This window comes from Xenopus tropicalis, chromosome 5, assembly GCF_000004195.4.
Source record: "Xenopus tropicalis strain Nigerian chromosome 5, UCB_Xtro_10.0, whole genome shotgun sequence".
Taxonomy (NCBI): Eukaryota; Metazoa; Chordata; class Amphibia; order Anura; family Pipidae; genus Xenopus; species Xenopus tropicalis.
The window spans coordinates 77,753,929-77,778,460 of NC_030681.2; the positions used below are offsets into that span (position 1 = coordinate 77,753,929).

Consider the following 24,532-nt stretch of genomic DNA (forward strand, 5'->3'; position numbering starts at 1 on the left):
AGGGAAGATTCTGAGGTGAATATCTCTTCAGCTGCACATTGTTTGTTAACTATCTATATGGCAAAGATTGTTCTATTAATGTGAACTGTTAGATTTGTGAATGTTGTACAAAGGTGAACAACCCCTTTAACCCTTTGTCACTGAGATTTCATAAACTACAAAATTGTCATCTTTACCAGTGCACAATTTCAGCCCTTGAAACTATATACTGTATATAAATAAATGTTACCAAAAATTAGGTATTAATACCACGCTTTGGCCAAATCATATTCCACATCAAAGCCACTCATTGCACATGGGCACTACACTGTCTAGCGGTAAAACCATGAATTTGAAGAACTGGGGCAGAAATATATATAGTGTTTATATGCATGTGTGTGTGTATATATATTTATATAATATATAAGTACTGCACTCAATGTTACTGGGACTGTTTCCTGCCTGTCTGTTGAAATGTATGGCAACCTTTAGCATGTACAAATATTTTTTATGTGTTGGCATATGTGTCCTATAGAGTCTAATTTGGGATATGTATCTTCTGTGTTTTTATGGTCTAAGGACTACTGATCTATTACATTTGCATATGTTAACAATAATCCCCCCACCTTTGGTTATTGTTTGTGTCATACTTGCTTTTAATTGGTGGGACACTAATTAAAATAATCTAACATGGACTGTCCTTTGATAGACTAAGTGCTCATTATGCCCTTGATATTCCCTGACTGAACAAAGCAAAATGAGACACCCACACTCCTCAATAACATTTTTTTCCCATTGAGTGGATTTTCATGCCTCTCTCTATATAATTTGTCCATCCCATATAATTCTTAAGGGCAATGACACACCAGGAAAAAATGCAAATTGCCGGTGGGGAAAAACCAGAGGAAACTTCTCAAAGTAGCCACGTCATGTATGTTTCCCCACCAGCATATTTGCATATTAGCCAGTGGCAAACAACGTTAAGGAGATTAGTTGCCTGTGGTAGATGAGATTTACCATGAGCGACTAATCTCCTTGTGTGTCATTCACTTAAAAGGGAAACTGACACTTGCTGGTCCATAAACAGTCTCCTCTTAATTTTCCTGTTTTGGTCCTTTTGTGATATACTAAATTGGCACACAGATGTCTCATAATGTCTCATAGAATGTGACATTACCCATTTTCTTGTACAGCTACCCATCTTGCAAGCTATTTACCCCAACTAATATTAATGTCTTCTTCCACAAACCAGAAGAAACAGAGGGGATAGAAGAGCTGGAGTATCAAAAGGAAATGCCAGAAACCTTAGGTACCAGTCACTATACATAATTACAAAAGACAAGTTTATTTCAGGAAGATACTATGATGTTTCTAATTTGTAGTAGTTTTTTAATTGTAATGGTAATGACACACAGGAACCCTACTAACTTGCATGGCAATCACCTTTAAACATTTCTGCTGGTTCTTGGCTAACCTGAAATAGCATTTCCAGGCAACCATAAGAAGATTTTTTTTAGTACTTTTTTTAGAGTACTAGTATATAGATTTTTTTTAGTACATTTGGTTCAGGATCCAACAAAATCATGCATGAGATAACAAGCATAATTCCTATTTATTATGATATGACATGGGAATTATAAAATAGGCTTCACATAATAGCACACAAGGCTTTTAAATCCAACAGGGGAATTGCTGTTAGGTGGATCTTATAGGTATTACATATTCTGATGCCCATTCTCAGTGCTTGGTTGAAGTATTCACAGCTAAGAAAGAGGTCAATTTTTATCTGACTCACAAAATCTTGCACTCAGCTGCAGATGCAGCATCCAACATTGCCTTCTGACAGGCGTGTTCTGTCCTATGGCAATTACCAAATATACCCATGTAGTTTAGAGAGAGTGAGCCTTTGCTGCCTTTGGTGTAGAAGAATTAAAAAGTGTGATTTAGCCAGCTGTGTTGGTGACCAAAATGCAGTTCCATCAGTAATATAACTCAAAGGTTAGCATGAGTATGATATAAGAGCTTTATGTTGTTCAGAACCCACGTATGTGTCAAATAAATCTTACCTATTTACCTCAAACGACTTTTGGTATCTGAAATTTCTATAAAAAGATCATGGAGAAGTCAATGGCAGATGTCCTTTCCCTGGATGAGGTTGGTGGAAATTAGACACTGGCTTTTGTGCAACAATTCAAAAAAGCTGCGATTATTGTGTAGCAATTTGAAAAAAAATTGCAGTTTTTGCAACTTTTTCCAGTACATGCTTTTTCAGTTCAGGCTTTTGGATAAATGTCAGAAATTCATGGAAATTAGTTCATTTAAATTTAAAAAGAAAAAAATTTGAAAAGTTAGAAACTCTGCCTCTAAATCTCACTATTCAATTGATGTGCTGGGTACAGAGGCCAAGGCAGTTTTAACTTATAAAGACTGTGTCTCCTATAAAAAGCTGCAGAGGTATTGGAAGAAATTACTGCTGATCATCCAGAGGTCTTAGAAATAGTGGCTGAAGCTGTAAAAGCTGCAAGTGAGACTCCTGTGACCATTACTCCAGATCTTTATATGGCTGCACTAGAACAAGCAATAAACAAGGTACTCATAGTACTCATGTATACAACTTTGGTTACTGGGGTGTAGTAATCAGAAAATGTATTAATAATAATAATGTTAAATAAAGAGATATAAATGTAACCTACAGTATTGAAGAATAATGTATCAGTAAGTCATAATTTGTTATCAGCAGAATGAAGAACATTTAGCATGTTGTAGAGCACTGTTTATGTGACACATAATTACTATAAACTATACTATAAAGTTAAGGGCTTCTTCTGCTTAATTTCTTTCAGAAGGAGCTTAGAGAATTTATTGCATCCCAAACTGAAATATTTCACATCAACTTAAATGGTCTTTAAAACATGATTTAGTAAGTTACAGGAAAAGGTTAGCAGTGTGCTAAATATGCCCATTTCTTGAAAAAGTTAAAGACATTTATTGCAGTTTTTATTGTTACACAGCCATGAAACATATGGTGACATTTTCCAGTTCAATTTGGCATTTTAAGGATCTTCTCTTTTAGTTTCTCTGTTAAATGAAAGGCTCATGTTTAAAATTTTAGTGTTTGACATTGATATCCTAGCACATTTTGCAGTTGGTATTTCTCTCTCACTTTTTTTATTAGTTGTCTTTCTATAGTTTTCCTATGGCTATGGCCAGTACTAGAATGCAGATTATTTCAGTGGATGTGTTTTTATTGTTATTTTATTTGAAGACGGTATACCTATTTTGGGTGGTAGTTGATAAAAACATGAACAGTTTTTAGTCATTGCAAAATGGCTAAATTATAAAAATAAAAAATGGTATCTAATTATAAATGCTGAGATATGCCAGTTACATATTATTACTGACTTGTAACTGTTGCATTGTGTGTTTATAGTTACAATTTCTGCTTGAAACATAAACATACTAACATACTAAAAAAAGAAGCATTAAAACCTATTTATGAAAATAAATAGGTTTCAATGCTTATTTTTTTTAGTTCCTGAAGCAGAAATTGTCTATTAATGTGTTTTCTTTCAGTCAGTCGCTCTGAAGATTTCTTTCTAAACGTCTGTGTTCTTCTTGCAGTTGCATGAAGAAAATAAAGAAAGATTTACAAGTGATCCACCAGCTGGGGGATGGGTACTGGATAATTTTCCTAATTCTCCAAACTGCTGGTTAGCAATGGCGGACAGGGGATTTCTCCCAGACACTGTCATTTGTTTAAGAGATTCAGCAGATAATGGCAAGTATATGTTGTATTACCTGTTTTAAAAAAAAGATCCTTGATAAATCAGCCCCATGGTGCCTGAGGTTTACATACCTTTTGTAGGTCATAATTATATTGATCTACAGAAAGAGAATGCAATAACTGGGGAAGGAAGGAAATAGAGGGGAATGGCTTTCATGCCATCTCATCCTTAAAGGAGAAGGAAAGTAAAAAAATGATATTAATATATTTGGAAAGGGCACCAGCCCCTGTCATGAATCGCTACATTACAAAGTTACCTGCTGCTTTTGGATCGGCGCACCATCCCTAAGAAGATTTGCCCGTGTTTGTTGTTTGGCGCCGACATTTTCAAAACCATTGACGTCACTTCCCCCTTCGCCTGATCTTACTGCGCATGCGCAGCTTCGTGACCCCTTCGACGTAACGCTCGTCATATTGGCGCGCTCGTTTGTCAGGTCTCGTCTTGCCATAGTTGCACTGAGTAAGTTTGGGGAAAGAAGGGTTTGAAGCACCCAGATTTTTATGGGGATGTGGGACTGTGGCTGTGGGATGGCTGGGGATGGCTGGTGGCTGTGGGATGGCTGGTGGCTGTGCGATAGTGGGACTGTGGCTGTGGGATAGTGGGAGTGTGGGAAGGCTGGGCATGTGGAACTGTGGGATAGTGGGAGTGTGGGAAGGCTGGGGATGTGGGACTGTGGCTGTGGGATAGTGGGAGTGTGGGAAGGCTGGCGATGTGGGGCTGTGGGATAGTGGGAGTGTGGGAAGGCTGGGGATGTGGGACTGTGGGATAGTGGGAGTGTGGGAAGGCTGGGCATGTGGAACTGTGGGATAGTGGGAGTGTGGGAAGGCTGGGGATGTGGGACTGTGGCTGTGGGATAGTGGGAGTGTGGGAAGGCTGGCGATGTGGGGCTGTGGGATAGTGGGAGTGTGGGAAGGCTGGGGATGTGGGACTGTGGCTGTGGGATAGTGGGAGTGTGGGAAGGCTGGGGATGTGGGACTGTGGCTGTGGGATAGTGGGAGTGTGGGAAGGCTGGGGATGTGGGGCTGTGGGATAGTGGGAGTGTGGGAGTGTGGGAAGGCTGGGGATGTGGGACTGTGGCTGTGGGATAGTGGGAGTGTGGTAAGACTGGGGATGTGGGACTGTGGCTGTGGGATAGTGGGAGTGTGGTAAGACTGGGGATGTGGGACTGTGGCTATGGGATGGCTGTGCGATAGTGGGACTGTGGCTGTGGGATAGTGGGAGTGTGGGAAGGCTGGGGATGTGGGACTGTGGCTGTGGGATAGTGGGAGTGTGGGAAGGCTGGGGATGTGGGGCTGTGGGATAGTGGGAGTGTGGGAGTGTGGGAAGGCTGGGGATGTGGGACTGTGGCTGTGGGATAGTGGGAGTGTGGTAAGACTGGGGATGTGGGACTGTGGCTGTGGGATAGTGGGAGTGTGGTAAGATTGGGGATGTGGGACTGTGGCTATGGGATGGCTGTGCGATAGTGGGACTGTGGCTGTGGGATAGTGGGAGTGTGGTAAGACTGGGGATGTGGGACTGTGGCTGTGGGATGGCTGTGCGATAGTGGGACTGTGGCTGTGGGATAGTGGGGATGTGGGACTGTGGCTGTGGGATAGTGGGAAGGCTGGGGATGTGGGACTGTGGCTGTGGGATGGCTGGTGGCTGTGGGATGGCTGTGCGATAGTTGGACTGTGGCTGTGGGATAGTGGGACTGGCTGTGGGATGAGGGACTGTGGCTGTAGGATGGCTGGTATAGTAGGGAGAGATGGTGCCTATAGTAGCAGTGGGGGATAATAGCCTCTGGGAATGGACTGGGGCTGTGGGATAGCAGGTATAGTAGGGAGAGATGGTGCCTATAGTAGCAGTGGGATAATAGCCTCTGGGAAGGGACTGGGGCTGTGGGATAGCAGGTATAGTAGTGAGAGATGGTGCCTATAGTAGCAGTGGGATAATAGCCTCTGGGAAGGGACTGGGGCTGTGGGATAGCAGGTATAGTAGGGAGAGATGGTGCCTATAGTAGCAGTGGGGGGATAATAGCCTCTGGGAAGGGACTGGGGCTGTGGGATAGCAGGTAGCAGCTTTCTGCTCTATCCAGCTCGATTTCAGCACAGCAAATGCAGCCAGAGGCACTGTGCAGGACTAGAAAAAACACAGGAGCATTCCGATTGGACAGTAGAGTGAAGTGGGCGGGGCTAAGGGGGGTCAAACATTTCTTCAGAGACTGCAGATCTTGAAAGGAAAAAAAAAAAAAAACAGAGCTCTCTGCTGCGCACTGAGCATGTCTGTGTCCTGGACAATCTGTGTTCAGTGAGACAGGAAGCTGCACAGGCTTAGAGCAGGTACTGCATTTACTGACAAGACTTTTCCATGTCAGAGCCAGATTAAGCAACAGCACGGTGAGTTCAGGAAATATGTTAAGGACTGTGTTAAGGCTAAGTTATTGAGCTCATGTTGTTTTTAGACTTTCCTTGTCCTTTAACTCTGCCTTTCTAATCCCAAATAGTTTGAGCACTGATGCAGATTTCAAATTACACCAAATTAATCCAAATTTAGAATTTAAAGAACTATTTTTACAGAACACAAATTATATGATGTCAGAAATTAAATAAAATACTTGAAAGAAGACAAAAATATGCACTTTTTGGATAACAGATTTTTACATTGATGTAGAGCTTTTGTGTAGCACGAAATGGTAATCAACATCTTTGGTATGAACATAATACATTCCCTGTGTAATTTCACTCTCTTACTGGCAATGATTTCAGGAAAGTACTTGCTGAACAGACTGTACCTTATGAATGAACAAGACATTAATGATAATATCATTCAAAGACTTCAGAAAGAAAGAGCAAGGAAGCTACAAGAAGAGGAGGAGGCAAGGTATTCACAGTACCATCCTTTAACAAACATTGCATGCAACACCATTACTTACCCCATCACCCTTTTCCCTCACTAATTGCAAAAGTTAGTAGGGCTAAAACTAAAACCAGAAGATTACAGTATTTTGGCCATGATGATATAGCGGTTGTAATTGCTGCTTTACAGTGCTAGGGTCATGGGTTTAAATGTGAAGAGGGCATATATGCATGAAATTGTTATTTTACCCTTCTTTGCTAGGGTTACCTCTGGGTACTACACTCCAAAAACCTGCAGACAAGAGATCTGGCTCCACAACAATTTGACCGCAGTCAAATCTCTGTAAAAAAAACTGTAGAATGTCATCTTTATATTAATAATGGATATTAAAAATGCAATTGCTGTAGATGCCCCAACTAGACCTGATAGCCCTCTGAAATGCAATAATAGTATATAATTTAGGCTAACTTTCCAAAGCCATGATTCTAATTATCTGGTAGACAATATTTTAGTGTTAAGTGAGTTCACTGTGAGAGCAACTAAGTTTGTGTGAAAGACTACTGTCAGTGCTGGAACTTGGGGAAGGCAGCAGAGGCAATTGCCCATGGCGCAGTTCCATGGGAGAGAGCAATGAGAGGAGGGCATTCAGTGGGGCTTGTGTATACTAAGATTTTTCCCATTTAAAACCTTCTAAATCAGCTTTATGTCTATTGTTTTTTGTTTTTTTTTGTCACAATTCTATCTGACCGAAAGCTATAACAGCATAGATATGGGACTTGTACATACATTTTTCTATTTTTTCACTACAATGAAAACTGCAATGAATTTGGCTTCTGAAAAAAAATTGTGAAAATACCCACCCCTGAACTTTACACAGTTAAAGACCTTTACAAAGCCAGATCATTCTGATGTCATCCAGCACTTTGGAATTGCTGAAGGTGGTTTCTTTGTAAGATGGGTAGATACAGATGTTCCAAGTTTTGTCATTTTTCGACAGAAATACTGTGAACTGTTTTATGGATAAAATGAAATAACTGGATATGAACTCTAAAAAGTATTTCATTATGGAAAGTGCTTGTTTCTATTCATTATGTAGTTGGAGGTGGCCTCTTAGCAAGGTCATAGATACTTTGCATTAATAGGCCCATGCTTCAGTATTTTTGAGATTTTATACTTTGTTTAAAGGAAAGAACAGCTAGAAATAATGAGATTGCAACAAGAGGAAAAACAGAGGCAAGAAGAGCAGCAGGAAAGCTCAGAGGATGGCATGGAAATGTCTACAGGTAAGGTAGCACTGTTGCACTACTTTCAGCAACACAATTATGATTCCTCAGTGGATTAATAGTTTAGTAGAATGGGCCCAGTAATGGTTTATTTCTACATATTTTGAGAACTATGTTAAAAGCATCCCCTAAATTTATAGGGATCAGCACTGCCCCATTCTTTAACAGTTTGTGGCTTATGTGACACCCAGTTTTATAATTTTGCATTTCTGCATATGAGAGGTAATTTACAAAGACACAGGGAAGAAGTGCCCACGCACTAAGGGGGAAAAAACACATTCTTTAGTGATAATTTAGGGGGCACTTTTTTCAGGTCTGACTGTGCTCTGCAACATGTGGCAGATAAAAAAAATCCATCAGGAGGGTGCAGTGAAGCATCAGTGGGCACATGCCAGACTTGTCCTTACTGTATGCTATACCGTATATGTCTATCGCTGCTCCCTAACTTGTGAATCATGTGCAAGTTAGGGTAGGGGACAGGAGGAGGAACACCTAAGTGACTACTCCATCAAACCTGCAATGAATACAGCACTGCCGAACACAGAAGATTCAGGGTGGTGTTAAAAATAAACTGCAGATTTTTCAGTTTTTGAAATCTGTATTCGATAACACTACTTTTTGTTGAGTTTGGTTATTTAATATTTTGGTATTAACATCTTTGCTGAGTTCAGTAAGATAATTAATAATTGCTAGTTATATCAGTGGATGGGTGTGTCAGTCTTCAGCTGTTGGTTACATTTCTGTGACATTATGTGGGGTATCCCTAAAATGAGATTATTTAATGGAACCTAGTGGCATCTTTGCTAGGTGTGATAATTTTACAATATTTCAACCCACATTAAAGCATGTTGTGAAAATACAAAGAGTAGCTATGTTAACATAATAAAAATAAATATATAATAGAGCCCAAATAGCTTTAAAAAGGTCATTTTCCAAGTTAAGATATTTATATGTTTGTGCATAATTGCCATGTATTGCATATAACATTGATTTCTGTGTGTCTTAATGTGTTTGTGGACCTACAGACCCTCGTAATGTCTAGTAGTACATTGCTCAAGCTCTAAGACCTCTTTAAAATATATCACATGAAAAGAAATCATGAGGTTCTTTTTCTTACAGAATTGAGTGAACAGCCTTCTCACATTGTTTCAGAGCAAGTTATATCTTCGGTGCCTTCTCCAAATGAAGAAGTTCAAAGTAACATGTCAGAACTAGGTATCTAAACATCTAACTCTCTCAAGATCTGTTGAAAACTAAAGGGACGCATCTTTAAATCATTTGTGCCATGAGATAAATATACAAAAGGAAAAGTTTGCGTTTTCAGATTACAGGAATGGATGGGTTCTATTTAGGGTTGCCACCTGTCCTCTTTTGACTCTGACAGCCCAGTTTTTAGAAAGACTGCCTGGGTCAAAACCTCCTGCCCGGTTTTCCAAATTGGGAAAACTGGGCAGGATTCACTGAGATTGATTTGGCGATCGGACAACAGTCATAGCCCAGCCCAGTGACGCAACTGCCCCACCTATTCCCTGCCCAGTGACATCACAGCCCCACCTCTTCCCTGCCCTGTGATATCACAGCCCCATCTCATCCACGCCCCATGACGTCACCACCCACCTGCCTGGCGAGAAAGCCGGCATAGGTGGCAACGCTAGTTCTGTTATGCAGAATGCTTGGAACCTGGCGGTTTCCATGAATTGGATCTCCATACCTTAAGTCTACTAAAAAAAATGAAATAAAACCAATAGGTTTGTTTTGCCGGTAATAATACGAGTTTAGTTAAGGATCAAGTACAAGGTTCCGTTTTATTACTACAGAGAAAAAGAAATAAAACAATTTATTTACAGTGGGCTCTCCGGGAAATTACCTTCCTTTATTTCTGAGCTTGTTGAATATCCTGTTTTCCAAACACAAGATCCAAAATTATCCATTAATTAAGAATAATGTATTGTGGTGGAGAGGTGAATAATGTATTGTAGGGAAAAGGTGAAGTAATTAACTTAGTGATAGTTGGGATGGAAGCAGTGGCAATGGTGACAGCAGGGGGAATGGAGATGTGAGCTCGCTGGCAGGGTACTGAGCCAAGTGGCATTGCTTTGGGAAGCAATACTGTTTGGTCCAGCTCTGCTGAAAGATATCTAGCAACAGTAATTAAATATGTATAACGTAAAGAAACTAATTAATAGGTTAATTCTCTTTCAGAGGCTGGTGACAAGACTCTTCTAAGTAACACAGCTCCACTGCCGATTTCTTCCAAGGATGAGCACAACCTGGCAGAGCCCCAACCACAGCCAGGTGAGTTAAAACGTCATATTGTTATATTATACATTTCCCATAAACTGGCTTTTGATTTGCAATTTAGTAAGTGGTGGGAGCTTCTCCCTTTCTCCTATCTAGATAATTTTTATTGCATGGGTACCTACACAATGTCCTTGTCAGTGATTAACAAGATACAAAATTCTGTTTTAAGCAATACTGAATAGAATATTGAGGTTGATAATGTAATATATTGAGCTTTGCAAAGATTGAGGGAAAACCATGTCACATATTTGAAGTCATCACCAATGGGCTCACTGGTCTGAATAGACAGCATTTTACAACAGTTCTTGTATTGTAAGGGTGTTCACTTCCATACTATTGCTGGTAATGTGCTATGTGCAAAATTTGGATACAAATTGCACGCCACTTGCAACACATGTTTATTTTACTTACTTTGTGTTCAGATGTTACCACTTCCGATGTGTGGCTTCAGTAATGGTTTTAACTGTATTAATTTATGAGTGTCTAATCTACAGTACTACAGTCTACAAGTCAGCTGCAGTCAAGATGCAGCTATTGATGCATCCCACTAATCTTTTTCACCCATAAGCTACATTCAAATGTAAAAAGAATTGGGGAGCAACACAAGCATAAAAAAAGTACCTGGGGGTGGCAAATATGGGCTGTGATTAGCTATTTGGTATCCCCTATGTCAAGTGGAAGCCTATAGAAGGCTCTGTTTGGCAGTACACCTGGTTTTTATTCAGCAACACTTGCCTCCAAGCTAGGAATCCAAAATTAAGCACCTGATTTGAGGCCACTGGGAGCAACATTCAAGGGGTTGGGAAGCAACATGTTGCTCGCGATTTACTGGTTAAGGATCACTGCACTAAGGGAACCCTGGAACTACTGTCTGGTCTAGTTGCTAGTAATGCCAGGGTTCTCTTGTATCCATGCACATAATGTAGCACAGTTTTTCAGTGAATGCAGGGCATGCATGCTGGTGCAAGCTGCAAAGGGCACAAGTATATGTGTGCATAACATCAATGCACACCCATTTTTGCACCATTTATGCTTGCATTCAAAAGTAAACGTTGTTGTTGTTTTTCCTTTCTGCATTTTCTCTTTCTGCTTGTCTACAGTATATTTTCTCACAGTTCTTTCCTGATATTACCCTCTTTAACTATTTAGTTTGAAGTTAGCTAATATTTTTGCCATTTCCATGGTTTTATTTATGTCATATTTTTCTGCTTAAAATCGCCATAGTAGTTCCTTTTTGGCACCTACTGAAGCAACTGAAGCTACTGAAGTTGTTAGGCAAAACAAATGTAATATTTTTTGACAGATAGAGGCTGTCATTTACTACAACCACAACCTAACCCTAACCCAAGCTTATTCTAAATACAATGTTGCTGAACACAGACAGCTGTGTATTTTTGAGTCAAGTACATATGTCGTTTCTCCATTTTGCAGCATATGGGATTAGAAATTCATGTCATGAGTAGAAACCAATTTGTCAATTTTGAGGCTATGGTTTGCTGCACTTGGAATCTCTGGGATCAGTACTATATTTTTTAGTCTCCTCACTTTACCCGGTGGCCATATTTCCTCTGATACATAATCAGATACATTTAAACCTGAAAACAGCATACACACACACAGACTCTTATTCAGCATACATTTCATCAAGAATACAGGTTCACACAGGCAGAACTGTCTCTGATAAAAGTTCTGCTTTCTTTGAGCTGAGCTCAGGAGAGGAAGTTAGGAGAAGGGTTACAGGAGGAGAAGGAAATCTAAGTGGTTAAGGAGATGTTGCAGCTTTACTATTATCCTCTGGACAACCAGTTTGGCAGGTACTGAAAGATTTCAAAGAGGCTGTTCACTAATTCAATTTTTGTGTGGGGGGTTTACATGTTCTTTAATTGGTAGTGGGCATGTATTCACAGGTTTTGTAATGGAGATTCTAACTGTGCATACATTAAACATTGTAATTGTCATTCTGTAGCACCAGTAGTTGCTATCTGCAATCACAGTTGCACACACAAATACATTTCTTTAAATGTAAGTTATCTTGCTTCTAGAAATTATTTTGCCAGAAGTCCCAGAGGGCGGATTCCCAGATGTGCCAGAAATGGAGCCACTGAAAGAGTTTATTACCAAGTTTAATGAAGGATGGATTCTGATAGAACCAATACTTAATGATGCAGGAAACCCAATTCTCACATATTTGGAGATAAAAGAGAAATCACCTGAGACAATGCTACAAGAAACCATCAGTTCTATGGATAGTAAGTCTGGATGATGGGTTTTTTTGGTACTTTATTGAAAATGGCAAATTGGTCTAACAATGCAAACTGAACAAATTTTCATTTTATACTGTGGTAAAATTACAATTAATGTGTATTCTTAGGACAAAATTCTTACAAAAAAAAAAATAAATGACAACAAGTGGATTACTTAGTTTTCTTACAGCAAATAAGAGAAAGCACCTCTCTCTAGTTGCTGGATACTACTGTATATACGCCAGCATGCTGGCCTTGTAGTACACAAGAACTAGAGGGACAAAATTCTGATATCACTGGTTTAAAGTATCCTTGTCTCTTATTATTAATGAGATGGTGATTCACATCTCTGCTTTACCCTAGAACCATTTAAGTATTATGGCTGGGAAATGACATCAGAAGACATAGATGAAGAAGCTGAAGACATGCAAGCCGAGCTAGATTCTGAGGAACAAGAACAGGAGGAGAATGAAAATGAGAGTGGAGGAGAAGAAGAAGAAGAAGTAAGATTTGTTCTTTAATTTGTTCATGTGGGTTTATAACAGAAATAGAATTTGGAGCCTTACCTGGCATGATTAATGGAAAACGTAGAGGTTATTGCCAGCGACTTGATCTGACTGATCAGACTACTGAACATTATTTATTTAGTCTGACTGCATCACTAAAAATAGATCCCAAAAATGGTTTAAAAATACCCACCAGTACAACAGCCTATTTCCTGTTAAAAAAGGTCACAAACGTTTTTAGTTAATTGTATATTTTTTTTTCGAGGAAAACTTTATTTTAATGTAAAGGAATGACCAAGTTGTAACATAATTATGCATTTGTCTTGTAACTTAATAATGCTGTACAAGGATAATTGAAGTTCACATCCAGACATTATAGACTTGCTCTGAGATAGAATGAGCTGTAATGATAAATATTATTAAAGTAGAAGGAAAGGTAGAATCATTGGGGCCGATTCACTGAAGGTCGATAAAATGAGTGCTATTTATAGCATGCTAAAAGGACAGTTGTAATAATTAAGAAGCAATGTTCATTTATCTCACGATGACATATTTTCAAGCGATATATTACGCAGGGCAATATTTTATGCATCACTCTAGCGCCAACACATACTTGAAAAAATCCGACTGCAAACTCCATATTGTGTTGCCAAAAGCTCACAAACCGCAATTTTCTTTAAGTACCACCTATCCCAAGTAGGTGTTAATATTCGCACAGATTAACGCAATATTTTGCGTGTTTAACGCTTCGTATGTGCTTGTGAATCATGCGTTAGTACTATTTCTATTCGCTAATTAACGCAATGCGTTATAAATAATGCTTTGCGATGATGAGTTTATTTGCGCATGCAATATGCGGATTAACACATGCGAAATGATGAATCGAAAATGATGAATCGGTACTTATTTATTGCATGCTTTTTAACGCAAAAAAGCATGCGATAATCGTTATCGACCTTTAGTGAATTGGCCCCACTGAGGGGTACCAAAATGTTAGGCACACCCCAGTGATTGTATTCACTTACCTTATACCCAGGTACATGCAGGCCAACAGTCCTCTTCTGCCTTCTTTCTCCATGCCGGCTGCACATGTGCAGTAAAGTGAAAAGCTGCACTTTTAACAAAAAAGTTGTCTTTTTGACTCGCAAGATCACAGCGAAAGGAGAAGAAAGAAAAAGGATCACTCTTCTGCATGTACCCTAGGCTAGTGCCATTTCCTGCTAATAGGAGCACTGGCCCGGGGTATCACTGGGGGTGCCTTAAACCCCACAGTGATTTTCCATTTCCTTCTCCTTTAATATAACAAGTCCATTTTTGTAAATTCTTTTTTACAAAAAAGTTAGCTTGTTAACTTAAGGGAAATAACTTTGTTAACCAGTTGTAAACAGGATGATACGGTTGGTAGAGATGTCCCCATTTACTGGATTGCTATGTTTTTATTTTGCATAGTATGTTAAAGGAGAAGGAGGAGGAAAGGTAAAAATAACTGAGGGGTGCCAAATGTTATGCACCCCCTAGGGTTAGGGATCTGTATAGTTGTGTACTGGAAATTTAATTATCTACCTGGCAAGAATCTAACATGGAGTAACTTCAGTTTCCCTGCTTTGCTTGTTTGCCTTAAGAAATAACAAAATCCATACATTTTTCATGATTAAAACAACAATAGTATATTCAGTACAAGCCCTATTCTTTGACCTGGTGTTGAGCCTAAAAGTGTGGAACAGGTTGTGAGATTGAACACAATGAATCAGAGGAGGAGGAGTATAAAGAAAAGGTTAAGTAGGGAAGAATGAATTGCAGCAAGTGGACGAAGCTTAGTGGAATAGAAGGACAAGAGAAGGTAATGGAACAAGACTTCAGAAAGAATTAGTATATGGGAAAGGGGCATAAAGAAGTAGAAATTTAAAGGTGTTAATGGTGTACAAGTGATTCACAGGAGCAAATGGCATGGGACTAAAGCTGTCCAGACTAAATAAGTATAGAGGAAACATAGGGAAAGGGGCATAAATGAAAACAAGAAGTGTACAAGGGACTGGTAAGTTAATTAAAAGGAGTAGTGAGAAATAAAGCAGGTAAACACTGAAGCACTAGCTATTTGAAGGCACTGATTATTATTGTTTTTCCTGCATGCAGGATGAAGATCGCATTCGTGAAAGGAAGAGAAACTATGGGGATTCCAAACACTTTTGTCCAGTGGCCCTAAAAGATAATTTTGTGCTGTATCCTGGAGAATCTGAATATGCAGCAGTATACAGGGAGAAGCTTTATTACTGTTCAACTCCTGAAGCAAGGGACAAGTTCCTAGACAATCCTGAGAATTATATAATTAACAAAGAACCTTTAAAGGTTAGACTTTTACTATGTTTATACAGAAGAAACAATATAGGGCCTCTCTAGATGGGAACTCCCCATCGTTGCTTCCCCCTCTGCTGGCTGGATGTGGTCCTACTGCACATGAACCAGCTGTCTGCCTCCGTAGAATTTTTTAAAGCAAAAACAAAGATGAATGGCACTCTAGGATACACTGTTTTATTGTAGTTAGCAAAGCCTTCTTCGGGAAGCTATTAACCTGATGCGTTTTGGGCTGTGCCCTTAGTCATAGTTACTTATGGTATGTATGACACACACACATCAGGTTAATGGTTTCCTGTAGCAGGCTTTGCTAACTGCAATAGAACATTGTGTCCTACAGTACCATTCATTTTTGTTTTTGTTTGACAAAAATTTTACTATGTTTATCAGTTTGACCAGTGCAAATACATACCTCCATGGCTTAATCGCTTAAATAATTTGACACAGTTTTAGTAAACGTTCTGTAATTTGTAGTTGCCCAGATTATTTATAAGTGTACAATGAACATGTTTGTGTGTATTTTCTTTCCATTTGATCTGTTTCTATTTCTACTAGGCTCCACCATTGAGAGTGCTTTTAATTGGAAACAGTGGTGCTGGCAAAACAGTTTGTGCAAGGTGGTTGGCAGAAAAATTAGGCATTTTCCACATACAGTTTAGAGAGTACCTGCAAGAGATAATGCTTTCCAAACTTCAAAGGAAAATTGGACCACAGTATGCTGAGGAAGTAAAAGAGTATCCAAATGAGGAAACTCCTCTAATGGAACTAGAAAATAGTGACTTAGCTATTGCCGAAGAAAACACTGCAGAGGTAAATATGCAGTAACATTTTACAATCAAAGATCTAATCTAGTTCAACATTGGCATTTTACTACACAGTAGAGGTACAGTTGAAGTAACAAAATTTATTGTTGCTTCATGGAAAAAACTGTACAAAATAGCTGACCAATTAGTGCATCAGGTATAAAGCACAGCACACTGGGGCCCAAAGGAATCCTTTATTTGCCCTCTAGAGGGTTTACATTTAACCGACCATAAAAGTGTTGAAGCTGGGGGTGCACCAGATCCAAATGTTTTGGATTTATCTCAATTAAGAACCCTTCTGAAATTTGTCTGTAAACTTTGTGGGTTATGTGGGTTTTGCCAAGTACAAAAAAAGGGGAAGTTGTGCTCGCCACCAGGGCTGCTCCTGCCATGATGCAACAAGAGATCCTCCGTACTTACCCATTATCAATATATATAGGACATTAAGACATTCTGTGCATTAAGCTACCAAGAAATGCCCTCCCTATTAAACAAAACAGGGATTGTTTCTCCATGTATTGCAATATACTTCAAACTGGCCAACTCCATCAAAGTCATCCCTGGTCTGGCCAGTCCTACACTCACTTTTATCTGATTCAGTAAGAATTGTACTGCTTCAATGTACATTTAACAAAGGGACTGAGTTTTAACTGCAACTTGTTTGCTTTTAAGGTTTTATGGCTATGACACACAGGGTGATTAGTCGCCACGCAACAAATCTCCCTTGTCGAGGCGACTAATCTCCCTAAAATGCCATCCCACCGGCTAGAATGTAAATCGCCGGTGGGATGGCATACGCGGTGCCGCGATTTGCCAAAGTTGCGGAAGTTTCCACTCAAGGCAACTTCGGCAAATATGCCATCCCACCAGCGATTTACATTCTAGAAGGTGGGATGGCATTTTGGGGAAATTAGTCGCCTCTGACAAGGGAGATGTGTCGCGTGGCGACTAATCTCCCCGTGTGTCACAGCCCTTAACCTTGGGTGATAATTGGTGAGTGCAGAAGACCTCTTGTTTTTGTTCAGTAAAACAATTCATTGTTATTTGTTCCACGCTAGAGGCTATGTGGAAACTTTCTTTTTTTTAATATATGTACTTCAGGTTTAATGCATTGTACATACAACATAAAGAGAAGAAGAGCAAGTGGCTTAATGGTAATTTTTTTTTTCTGTGCCACAAAGGAAGAGGTGGTTTTAACAGATGAAGAAGAAGCAGTCAAATCATATTTAGAAGATGCATCCCCATTGCCAGCTGAACTGCTGGATCAGATTGTAACAGACTGGTGGTCAGAAGAACCTTTTCGGTAATGTTATCTTCTCAAATGTAAAGGTTGTTATAGTGTCTAATTCCTTAAAGAGATGCTGATGTTAGATAGATTTTACATCATAACATTGTCCTTGCGTGCTATTTATAATTTTGCCGGATCCTTTTGTATTACTTATCTGATCCCCCTTGTTCCCCTATGAGGGGACTGCCATATTTGGGCAGGAATAGTCTTTTAGACAGGTAACTGACAGGTTGAGAAGGGACAGTCAGGTTGGCAAACCAGTCAGGTTTAGGAACTTTAAACAACAATTACTTACAAAAGCAGCTCTATCAGCGAAAAATGATCAACATGACCTATAGGCAACTTTTAAAGTACATTCATATTTTGAAGAGTAGTTTTGTAGTGTCAATATCACTTTAAGGTGGGGATTACAAAGCAGCCAAAACGGTTGACTTCCCAGTGGCTGTTTTTTGCAACTTGCACTTACTTAATAGCCTCTGAACCCATTTCATTATTAATTTTCTCCCTTTAAAGTGGACCTGTCTCCCAGACATAAAAAGCTGTATAATAAAAGTCCTTTTCAAATTAAACATGAAAACCAAATTCATTTTTATATTAACACATCCAAACCCATAAAAAAGGCATTTAAAAATCCCAGCTGTCAATCATATATTGCTTGCCCCACCTCTATGCCTTAGGCATGGAGGCGGGGCAGACAATAACGTTAGCTTTCCATTCAGCACTACCAAGATGTCACTGCATATCTCACTTTCCCCCTCCCTCCTCATCATCTAATTGTGTAGCCAGTGCATGGTCTTGGGCATCAGGTCCCCCATTCTGGCACATAAACAAGATTTTGGCATGATAAAAAGTTTGCCTTCATAACAGTGTCCACAAAATGGTGCCTGCCTGCTTGCTTTGATTGAGTAATTCCAAGACGGAAGGAAACAACATTTATATTATTTATATAGAGTAAGTAAAGTTTATTTTGCTCAACTAACAATATAGAAAATAATTTGGAGTTATGTCTTGGGGTGACAGGTCCCCTTTAATAGAAGGGTTGCATGAACATTTTCATGGTCACTGAGCCACTACATTACAGGCAGGGTCGAACTGGGGATGCAGGGCTCACCAGGGCTTCCACCCCGGGGGCCCTATATCCCCCAATGCCCCACCCCCCGCAGAGGCCCCCAACACCCTCTGACCCTCTCCCCCGAGCGCTCCTGAAAGAAATTTACCTGCGGCTCGTCAGGGGAGAGAGACAGCGAATCATGGGGGCACCCTGGGTAATATCAAATATGGGCCACCGGGGCCTACCGGGTTTTTTCCTGGTACCCTGATGGCCCAGTCTGACGCTGATTACAGTAAGGATCTGTTTGAAAGCCTACAAGATAGCAGCCCCATGCTCGTAACTGTACTTTAGCTGAATTATAATTTGAAACATAAATATAAAGATTTTGTACCACTTTACTGCTTACTCACTAGCAGGCAAGTTACTGTGTCCCCAAAGGACTGTCATTTCTTTGATTTGAAGGATAATATTGGAAGTTAATATGATAATACTGTTTTAAATTTATTGTAAATAAACATATATCTTGTCTTTCCCTCCTAGCTCAACTGGGTTTATATTAGATGGCTTTCCTAATACAGCAGAAGAGACACAGTACTTAGGGGAGAAGGGCTTTTTCCCAGACATTGCTGTCTTTCTTGATGTAGAAGAAAGTGCCATTTGCGACCGCCTTCTTCCTCCACGTTTGGCAAAATGGAAAGAACGTCAAATGAGAAAAGAGGAGCGCAAACAAAAATTAAAAGCACTCAAGAAACAAATAAGGGTACCCTTTTGGGGGATATGGGGGACCTTTTTCTGTTTGTTTATCCTACCAGAAATTAAGAAAATAGTTTGCAAAGTTCAGGGTAAAGCTTTTCAGGTAGGGATGCACCAAGTCCACTATTTTGGGATGGGGCCAAACCCCAAATCCTTTATAAAATATTTGGCCAAATACCAAACCAAATCCTAATTTCTATGTGAGGGTGAAACTTCCATGTTTATGTGACAAAAAGTCACATGATTTTAAGGATTCGGTTCAGCCAGCCATGTGGATTGAGCTGGATTTGAATCCTGCTGAAAAAGCCTGAATCTTGTCATCCCTGTTTGCAGTGTGTTTTTTCCTGTTGCTTTTTCTTCAGTCAAAACAACTTTGGTAGCAACATCCTGTAATTACTGGAAATCACTTTAGTAAGTCACAATTTCAACCTAGCACACTTCAAAATAATTTAAAAAAAGGTGCCAGTGGCTTCAATGAAAAGTGCACACCCTGAGAGATATAAATTAGACTGTTTTAAACTAGGATTTATTGTTTATTTACCTCGAAAAAAGCAGTATGGAGATATAGTTTATACAGTACACATATACCTTGTTTGGTATTATAGTCTAGAGTACTAACATAAGTCTTGTAGTTATGCAAAAGGGAAGTTAACTCTCTCCAGCTAATTATTCCCATTAAACCTCAGTGCACAGGCCCTCCAGTCCCTCCCTAACTTAGCTGTTACCCCTGAATGCATCCAGAATTGCAGAGCTACACTGACGGGCTGCCATTTTTGGCAGAGTTATTTCTATTCTCAGACCTTGTCTCAGTGATCAGCCACCAGGAGCATATTCACTTGGCCAGGACTACAGATATGCTTCCATTGTGCATACAGAAACCAAAGCTGAGGACAAAACATGATGGTCCCCAATGCCAATGCGCAGCTCTGAAGTTCTAGAAATTCAACTGTGAAGAGCTAAGTTGTAGAAACACCTGTGATTCATTTTGGGAGGGGACTAAGTGCAATTGAGCTAAAGGGAAGAATATGCCAGGAAGTGATTGCTTCCCCTTTAAAGTGTTTTTAAATAATGTCTTGGTATTGTATTGAAATGTAATGTTTATATGATTTGTAGCAGATTTAAGGTATGCTGATCCTAATTAAGGGAAAGTCTCTTATTAATAAAATCTCTTCTTATTAAATCTCTTATTATCTCATGCCCCAAGCATTCCAGATAATAGATCTAATACCTGTACTTACTAAAATGTTAATTACAGTTGTATGCCCACAAAATTTTAAAACTTAGTGGGGCTTATTTGATAACACTGGGCAAATTTCGGCAATAACTTTTAGCAACATTTATTTTATTTGAACAGCCTGCTTGTAGTGCAAATTAGGCCGCTGTTATTAAATAAGCCTCAGTGACTTTAAGAATATATTTTGCATTGATATTTTATGCCCTTATTCACAAAATGTCTTTGAATACAAGATACACTGAACCAGTTCTTAGCTAGATTCTTTGCAGTTAAATAAGCTATTGCCATTTAATCTTTTAAAGGACGATCAGATTGCAAAGAGAAGGGCTGAATTAATGGCTGAACAAAATAAAATGAAAGAAGAAAAAGAGGTGAGAGCAACTACATTATTTACAGTCCCAGTGTAATACCTCTCATTATATATTTAGGAACATAATCAATGTCTCCTGTGTTCCTGTGTTATTTATAGGATAAAAATGTATAAACTAAAATTATCTTATTAACAGTATTCATTTCACATTAAAACTGTGACTTTTTCTGTAGAATCAAAAAAACCCAGATGAACAGGAGGAGGAGGAGGAGGAAGAAGGTGATGAAGGGGATGATATTGAACTCATTCTTTCAGAAGAGTTTCCAGATGAGGAAGAAGATGATGAGGAAGAAGAGGAGTCAGAATATGATGCAGTTGAAAGAATGAAAAGTGAAATAGGGGAGAAGTGTGAAGCTGAAGCAGAGTCTCTAGAAACAGTGAAGGTAGGGACATTATCTAGCAACTAGTAAAATAAGAGCTGCAAGTTAGAGGAAGTGATACTGACACGAAAAAACTACTTTTCAAAATATGAATGTACATAAAAAGTTATCTATAGGTCATGTTGATGGTTTTTCGCTGACAGGTTTGGTTTTGTAAGTAATTGTTACTTGAAGTTCCTAAACCTGACTGTTTTGCCAACCTGACTGTCCCTTCTCAGCCTGTCAGTTACAGCTTCTAATGCTAACGGCCTCCTGCTGGACAAATATGGCAGCCCCCTCATAGAGCAACACGGGGGATCAGACAGGTTATGTAAATGCCTCAGGCAAATATTTTTATGGCAAAATTATAAAGTTCTTGCAAAGATAATGTTATGATAGATGTAAAAAAAGATTTACTTTCTGGTGTCAGTATCACTTTAAGTTGTATCCCAGATTTGAAATACATACACTGTAGTTGGGGTTTATTATTGGTTTCCACTCCTGCAAAATAAATCAGTAAAATATCTGTAAAATAGAGCATTATTCTGCAAAATAGGAGCTTATTATCAAGTATTTAAAAAAAAAAAAAAAAAAAAAAAACGAGTGTTATGCACAATAAGAGCTCTGGAATATAAATGTCCATATTAAAGGATTAGTTCAGCATAATTCAAAAAGAATTTGGGTTTCATGTTTAATTTGCAAAGGACTCTTTTTATACAGGTTTTGATGTGTGGGTGACAGGTCCCCTGACAGTTGTTCGTGCTAATAATTATGTTACCAGCCTTGGTGTGTTGTTGTGGCATCCATAATAAAGGCGTTGATATTTACATCTCTCCCAAAATCAGAAATCAGTGCTGGGTTTGCAAAATTACAGGCATCATTTTTAATTCAGTTTCAGCTGTGCTACTAATGTCATCGTAAATGACAAAACTAACCTGGGACATTGGTTCTATTTTAACTGTTTATTGTACAAATGTTACTTTAAATTCCTTTTCTGGAATGAATTTCTATAAGGGAACCCTGGTAGCCCCACATTCTTTAGGTTGCAGTGGGGTACAGTAAAAGTTTAGCGCTTTTGCAAACATGCCAGCCAGTCCTCCTCATCATAAAGAGGCGATTATTAATCTGGCAGATTCTAATTAATTGGATATGGAAAGGTTAATATCTCTGTATCTCTGAATCTAAAGTCTTTAGTTTGGAACTAAATTGTGTCCAATGAATCTCTACAAAAATCGACTGGGGCCAATTTTCCTTTGTCTCACTTCAGGATGAGCTTCAGAGACTTAAGATCCCTGTTGTGACAATAAATGGAGGCCGGAAACGACATATTGTGCACTACCAGTTATATGAGAAGCTAAGAAATCTTGTAGAAAACCGTGAAAGCCTCTTTGAAAAAAGCTACCCCATTAGCCTTGCTGTTGCTAATAAGATGCTCCAAATGTCTTACAAACAGCCTAGTGTCTTTGGACGGTGGGACCCAGTCAAGGTACATGTTTAGAATTCCTTTTGTTTACAAATCATGTATAAATATACCACAATGAAGCAATTTTCAGCTTTTGAAATGAAGATATTTGTGATTTTTGGACAAGTATATGAAACAGTTCGATCTGAACGGAACGCAGTGGTTTGGCTAAAAATAGCCTTATATAGCTTAGTATATATATATATATATATACTAGGCTATTTTAGGTTCTCATTTGAATAATGTAATTTCTATTCAAACTTTTTTTTTAGCTAAGCCAAGGAGAGGTAATAAAACCATTTTTCACCCAAGAAAATCCCGGCTTTCCATTACTATACCGCCAATATATTTACTTCTTCTCGACAAAGGAAAACAGGAACTTATTTATGAAAAATCCTATCAAATACATCCAGCAGGCAAAACCCAAGCCATCAGTGCCAATAAGAATAGCTGTTGTTGGGCCTCCTAAATCTGGCAAGACTTCAGGTAAATCAAAGCCTTTACAAATGTAATGCTTTATGCTGTAACTATTGGATATAATGTAAGCATTTAGAAATCTCTCAGGCAGTGACTATGCTGCAAATGCCTCACACATTACTCCTTAAATGTTGCACAAGAGAAAAAACTGTATTTCTTTCATTTATTTAAATCGATTGTGCATTGATGTTTTGAGAAGTCATGAGCCACGTGTCTCAGCACTCCGTATGTTGGCCATTTGTGGTGTAACTATAATGGGAGCAGACCCTGTGACTGGTGTACCTCAGTTTTGTGCATGTGCATTATATATATCTAATATATGGGCTAATGTTGCCGTGTTCAAATCTTATATACAAAAGAGTGGTGGAACACAACGCATTTCTTTTACTATTACATTTTTCATTGCAGTTGCTAAGATGTTTACGAGTTTATATGGGCTGAAAAGACTTTCAATTGGAGATGCCATTCGCTCTGTTTTGGAAAATCAGCCAAACACTGAATTGGCAACAGAATTAAACTCTATACTTCGGAAAGGGTTGGTTTTGCCTGATGATCTTTCTGTTAAGTGTCTAGAAGTAGCTTTGATGGATTTAACTTCTAATACAAATGGGTAAGTTTTAATTTTGATCTTAAATAGATACTTTTCTTTTAAACTGTGTTTAAAATAAGCTTACTACATAACAAAATAGGTGTTTCTGCATGGATGTAGGTCATTCTGGCAAGTATGCCAGAGCTCACTCACTCTGACATTTCTACAAATGTCACATATTTATCAAAATATCTGAACTGAAAAAGCAAGTGGGAGTAAGATGCAAAAAAGTCACAAAAACTGCGACTTTTTCGTTTTGTCACACAAAAGCCAGCGTCAAATATCTTGAAAACCTCTAAAAGATCTTCCACTTGTAAAAGGGACATCTGCCATTGACATCTACATTATTTTGACAGGTTTTTGCTGGAGTATTTACGGTTTCGGAATTGTTTTATCACATACTGTATCACGTAAAAGTTGTGAAATTTTTTAGTTATAGCACTAAAAACTACGAATCATGAAAAAAAATATGAACATTAATAATTATAACCATTAATAAATGCACTCCTTAGAGTGCACTGTATATATATTAAGCATTGAGAAGTATTGAACACTTACATGATTTATGTAATTTTTATGTGCAGAGTTAGTTATAGTGGCAGGCAATGTACATGCATAGGCAATGCATTTAGGAAGATCAGTGATTATCAGTAAGAGTGTCTGTTGATGGTTCCTGGTTCCTTACTTGGATTTATATCTGCTCTAAGGTAACCAAGGCAGTATTGAGTCAAATACACCATACACCAAACACCTCATTTAAAATGCAGGATACTGTGTGCTATTGCCCATTTTTTTTATACTTTACAGGCTGTGTCCTGTGTTGTTTAACTTGCTACAGGCCTCTGTACTCCAGAGACCTGGA

General features: G+C 38.8%; 1 protein-coding gene across 2 annotated transcripts in view; it reads left to right on the forward strand.

Moving 5' to 3' along the window:
• Nucleotides 1-24,532, forward strand: part of ak9 (adenylate kinase 9) — a 55,278-nt gene that overhangs the window by 19,811 nt on the left and 10,935 nt on the right. The window contains exons 14-31 of one of the 2 annotated variants that reach the window (XM_031901891.1): nt 1,223-1,288; nt 2,426-2,568; nt 3,601-3,757; nt 6,509-6,623; nt 7,785-7,882; nt 9,002-9,097; nt 10,085-10,177; nt 12,226-12,432; nt 12,790-12,929; nt 15,066-15,278; nt 15,840-16,094; nt 17,269-17,390; nt 18,967-19,186; nt 20,716-20,784; nt 20,957-21,166; nt 22,410-22,628; nt 22,877-23,090; nt 23,490-23,691. In XM_031901891.1, coding sequence (XP_031757751.1) covers nt 1,223-1,288; nt 2,426-2,568; nt 3,601-3,757; nt 6,509-6,623; nt 7,785-7,882; nt 9,002-9,097; nt 10,085-10,177; nt 12,226-12,432; nt 12,790-12,929; nt 15,066-15,278; nt 15,840-16,094; nt 17,269-17,390; nt 18,967-19,186; nt 20,716-20,784; nt 20,957-21,166; nt 22,410-22,628; nt 22,877-23,090; nt 23,490-23,691 — 2,839 coding nt within the window. The remainder of the gene's footprint in view (nt 1-1,222; nt 1,289-2,425; nt 2,569-3,600; nt 3,758-6,508; nt 6,624-7,784; nt 7,883-9,001; nt 9,098-10,084; nt 10,178-12,225; nt 12,433-12,789; nt 12,930-15,065; nt 15,279-15,839; nt 16,095-17,268; nt 17,391-18,966; nt 19,187-20,715; nt 20,785-20,956; nt 21,167-22,409; nt 22,629-22,876; nt 23,091-23,489; nt 23,692-24,532) is intronic. The other variant, XM_031901892.1, reaches the window with a different exon arrangement.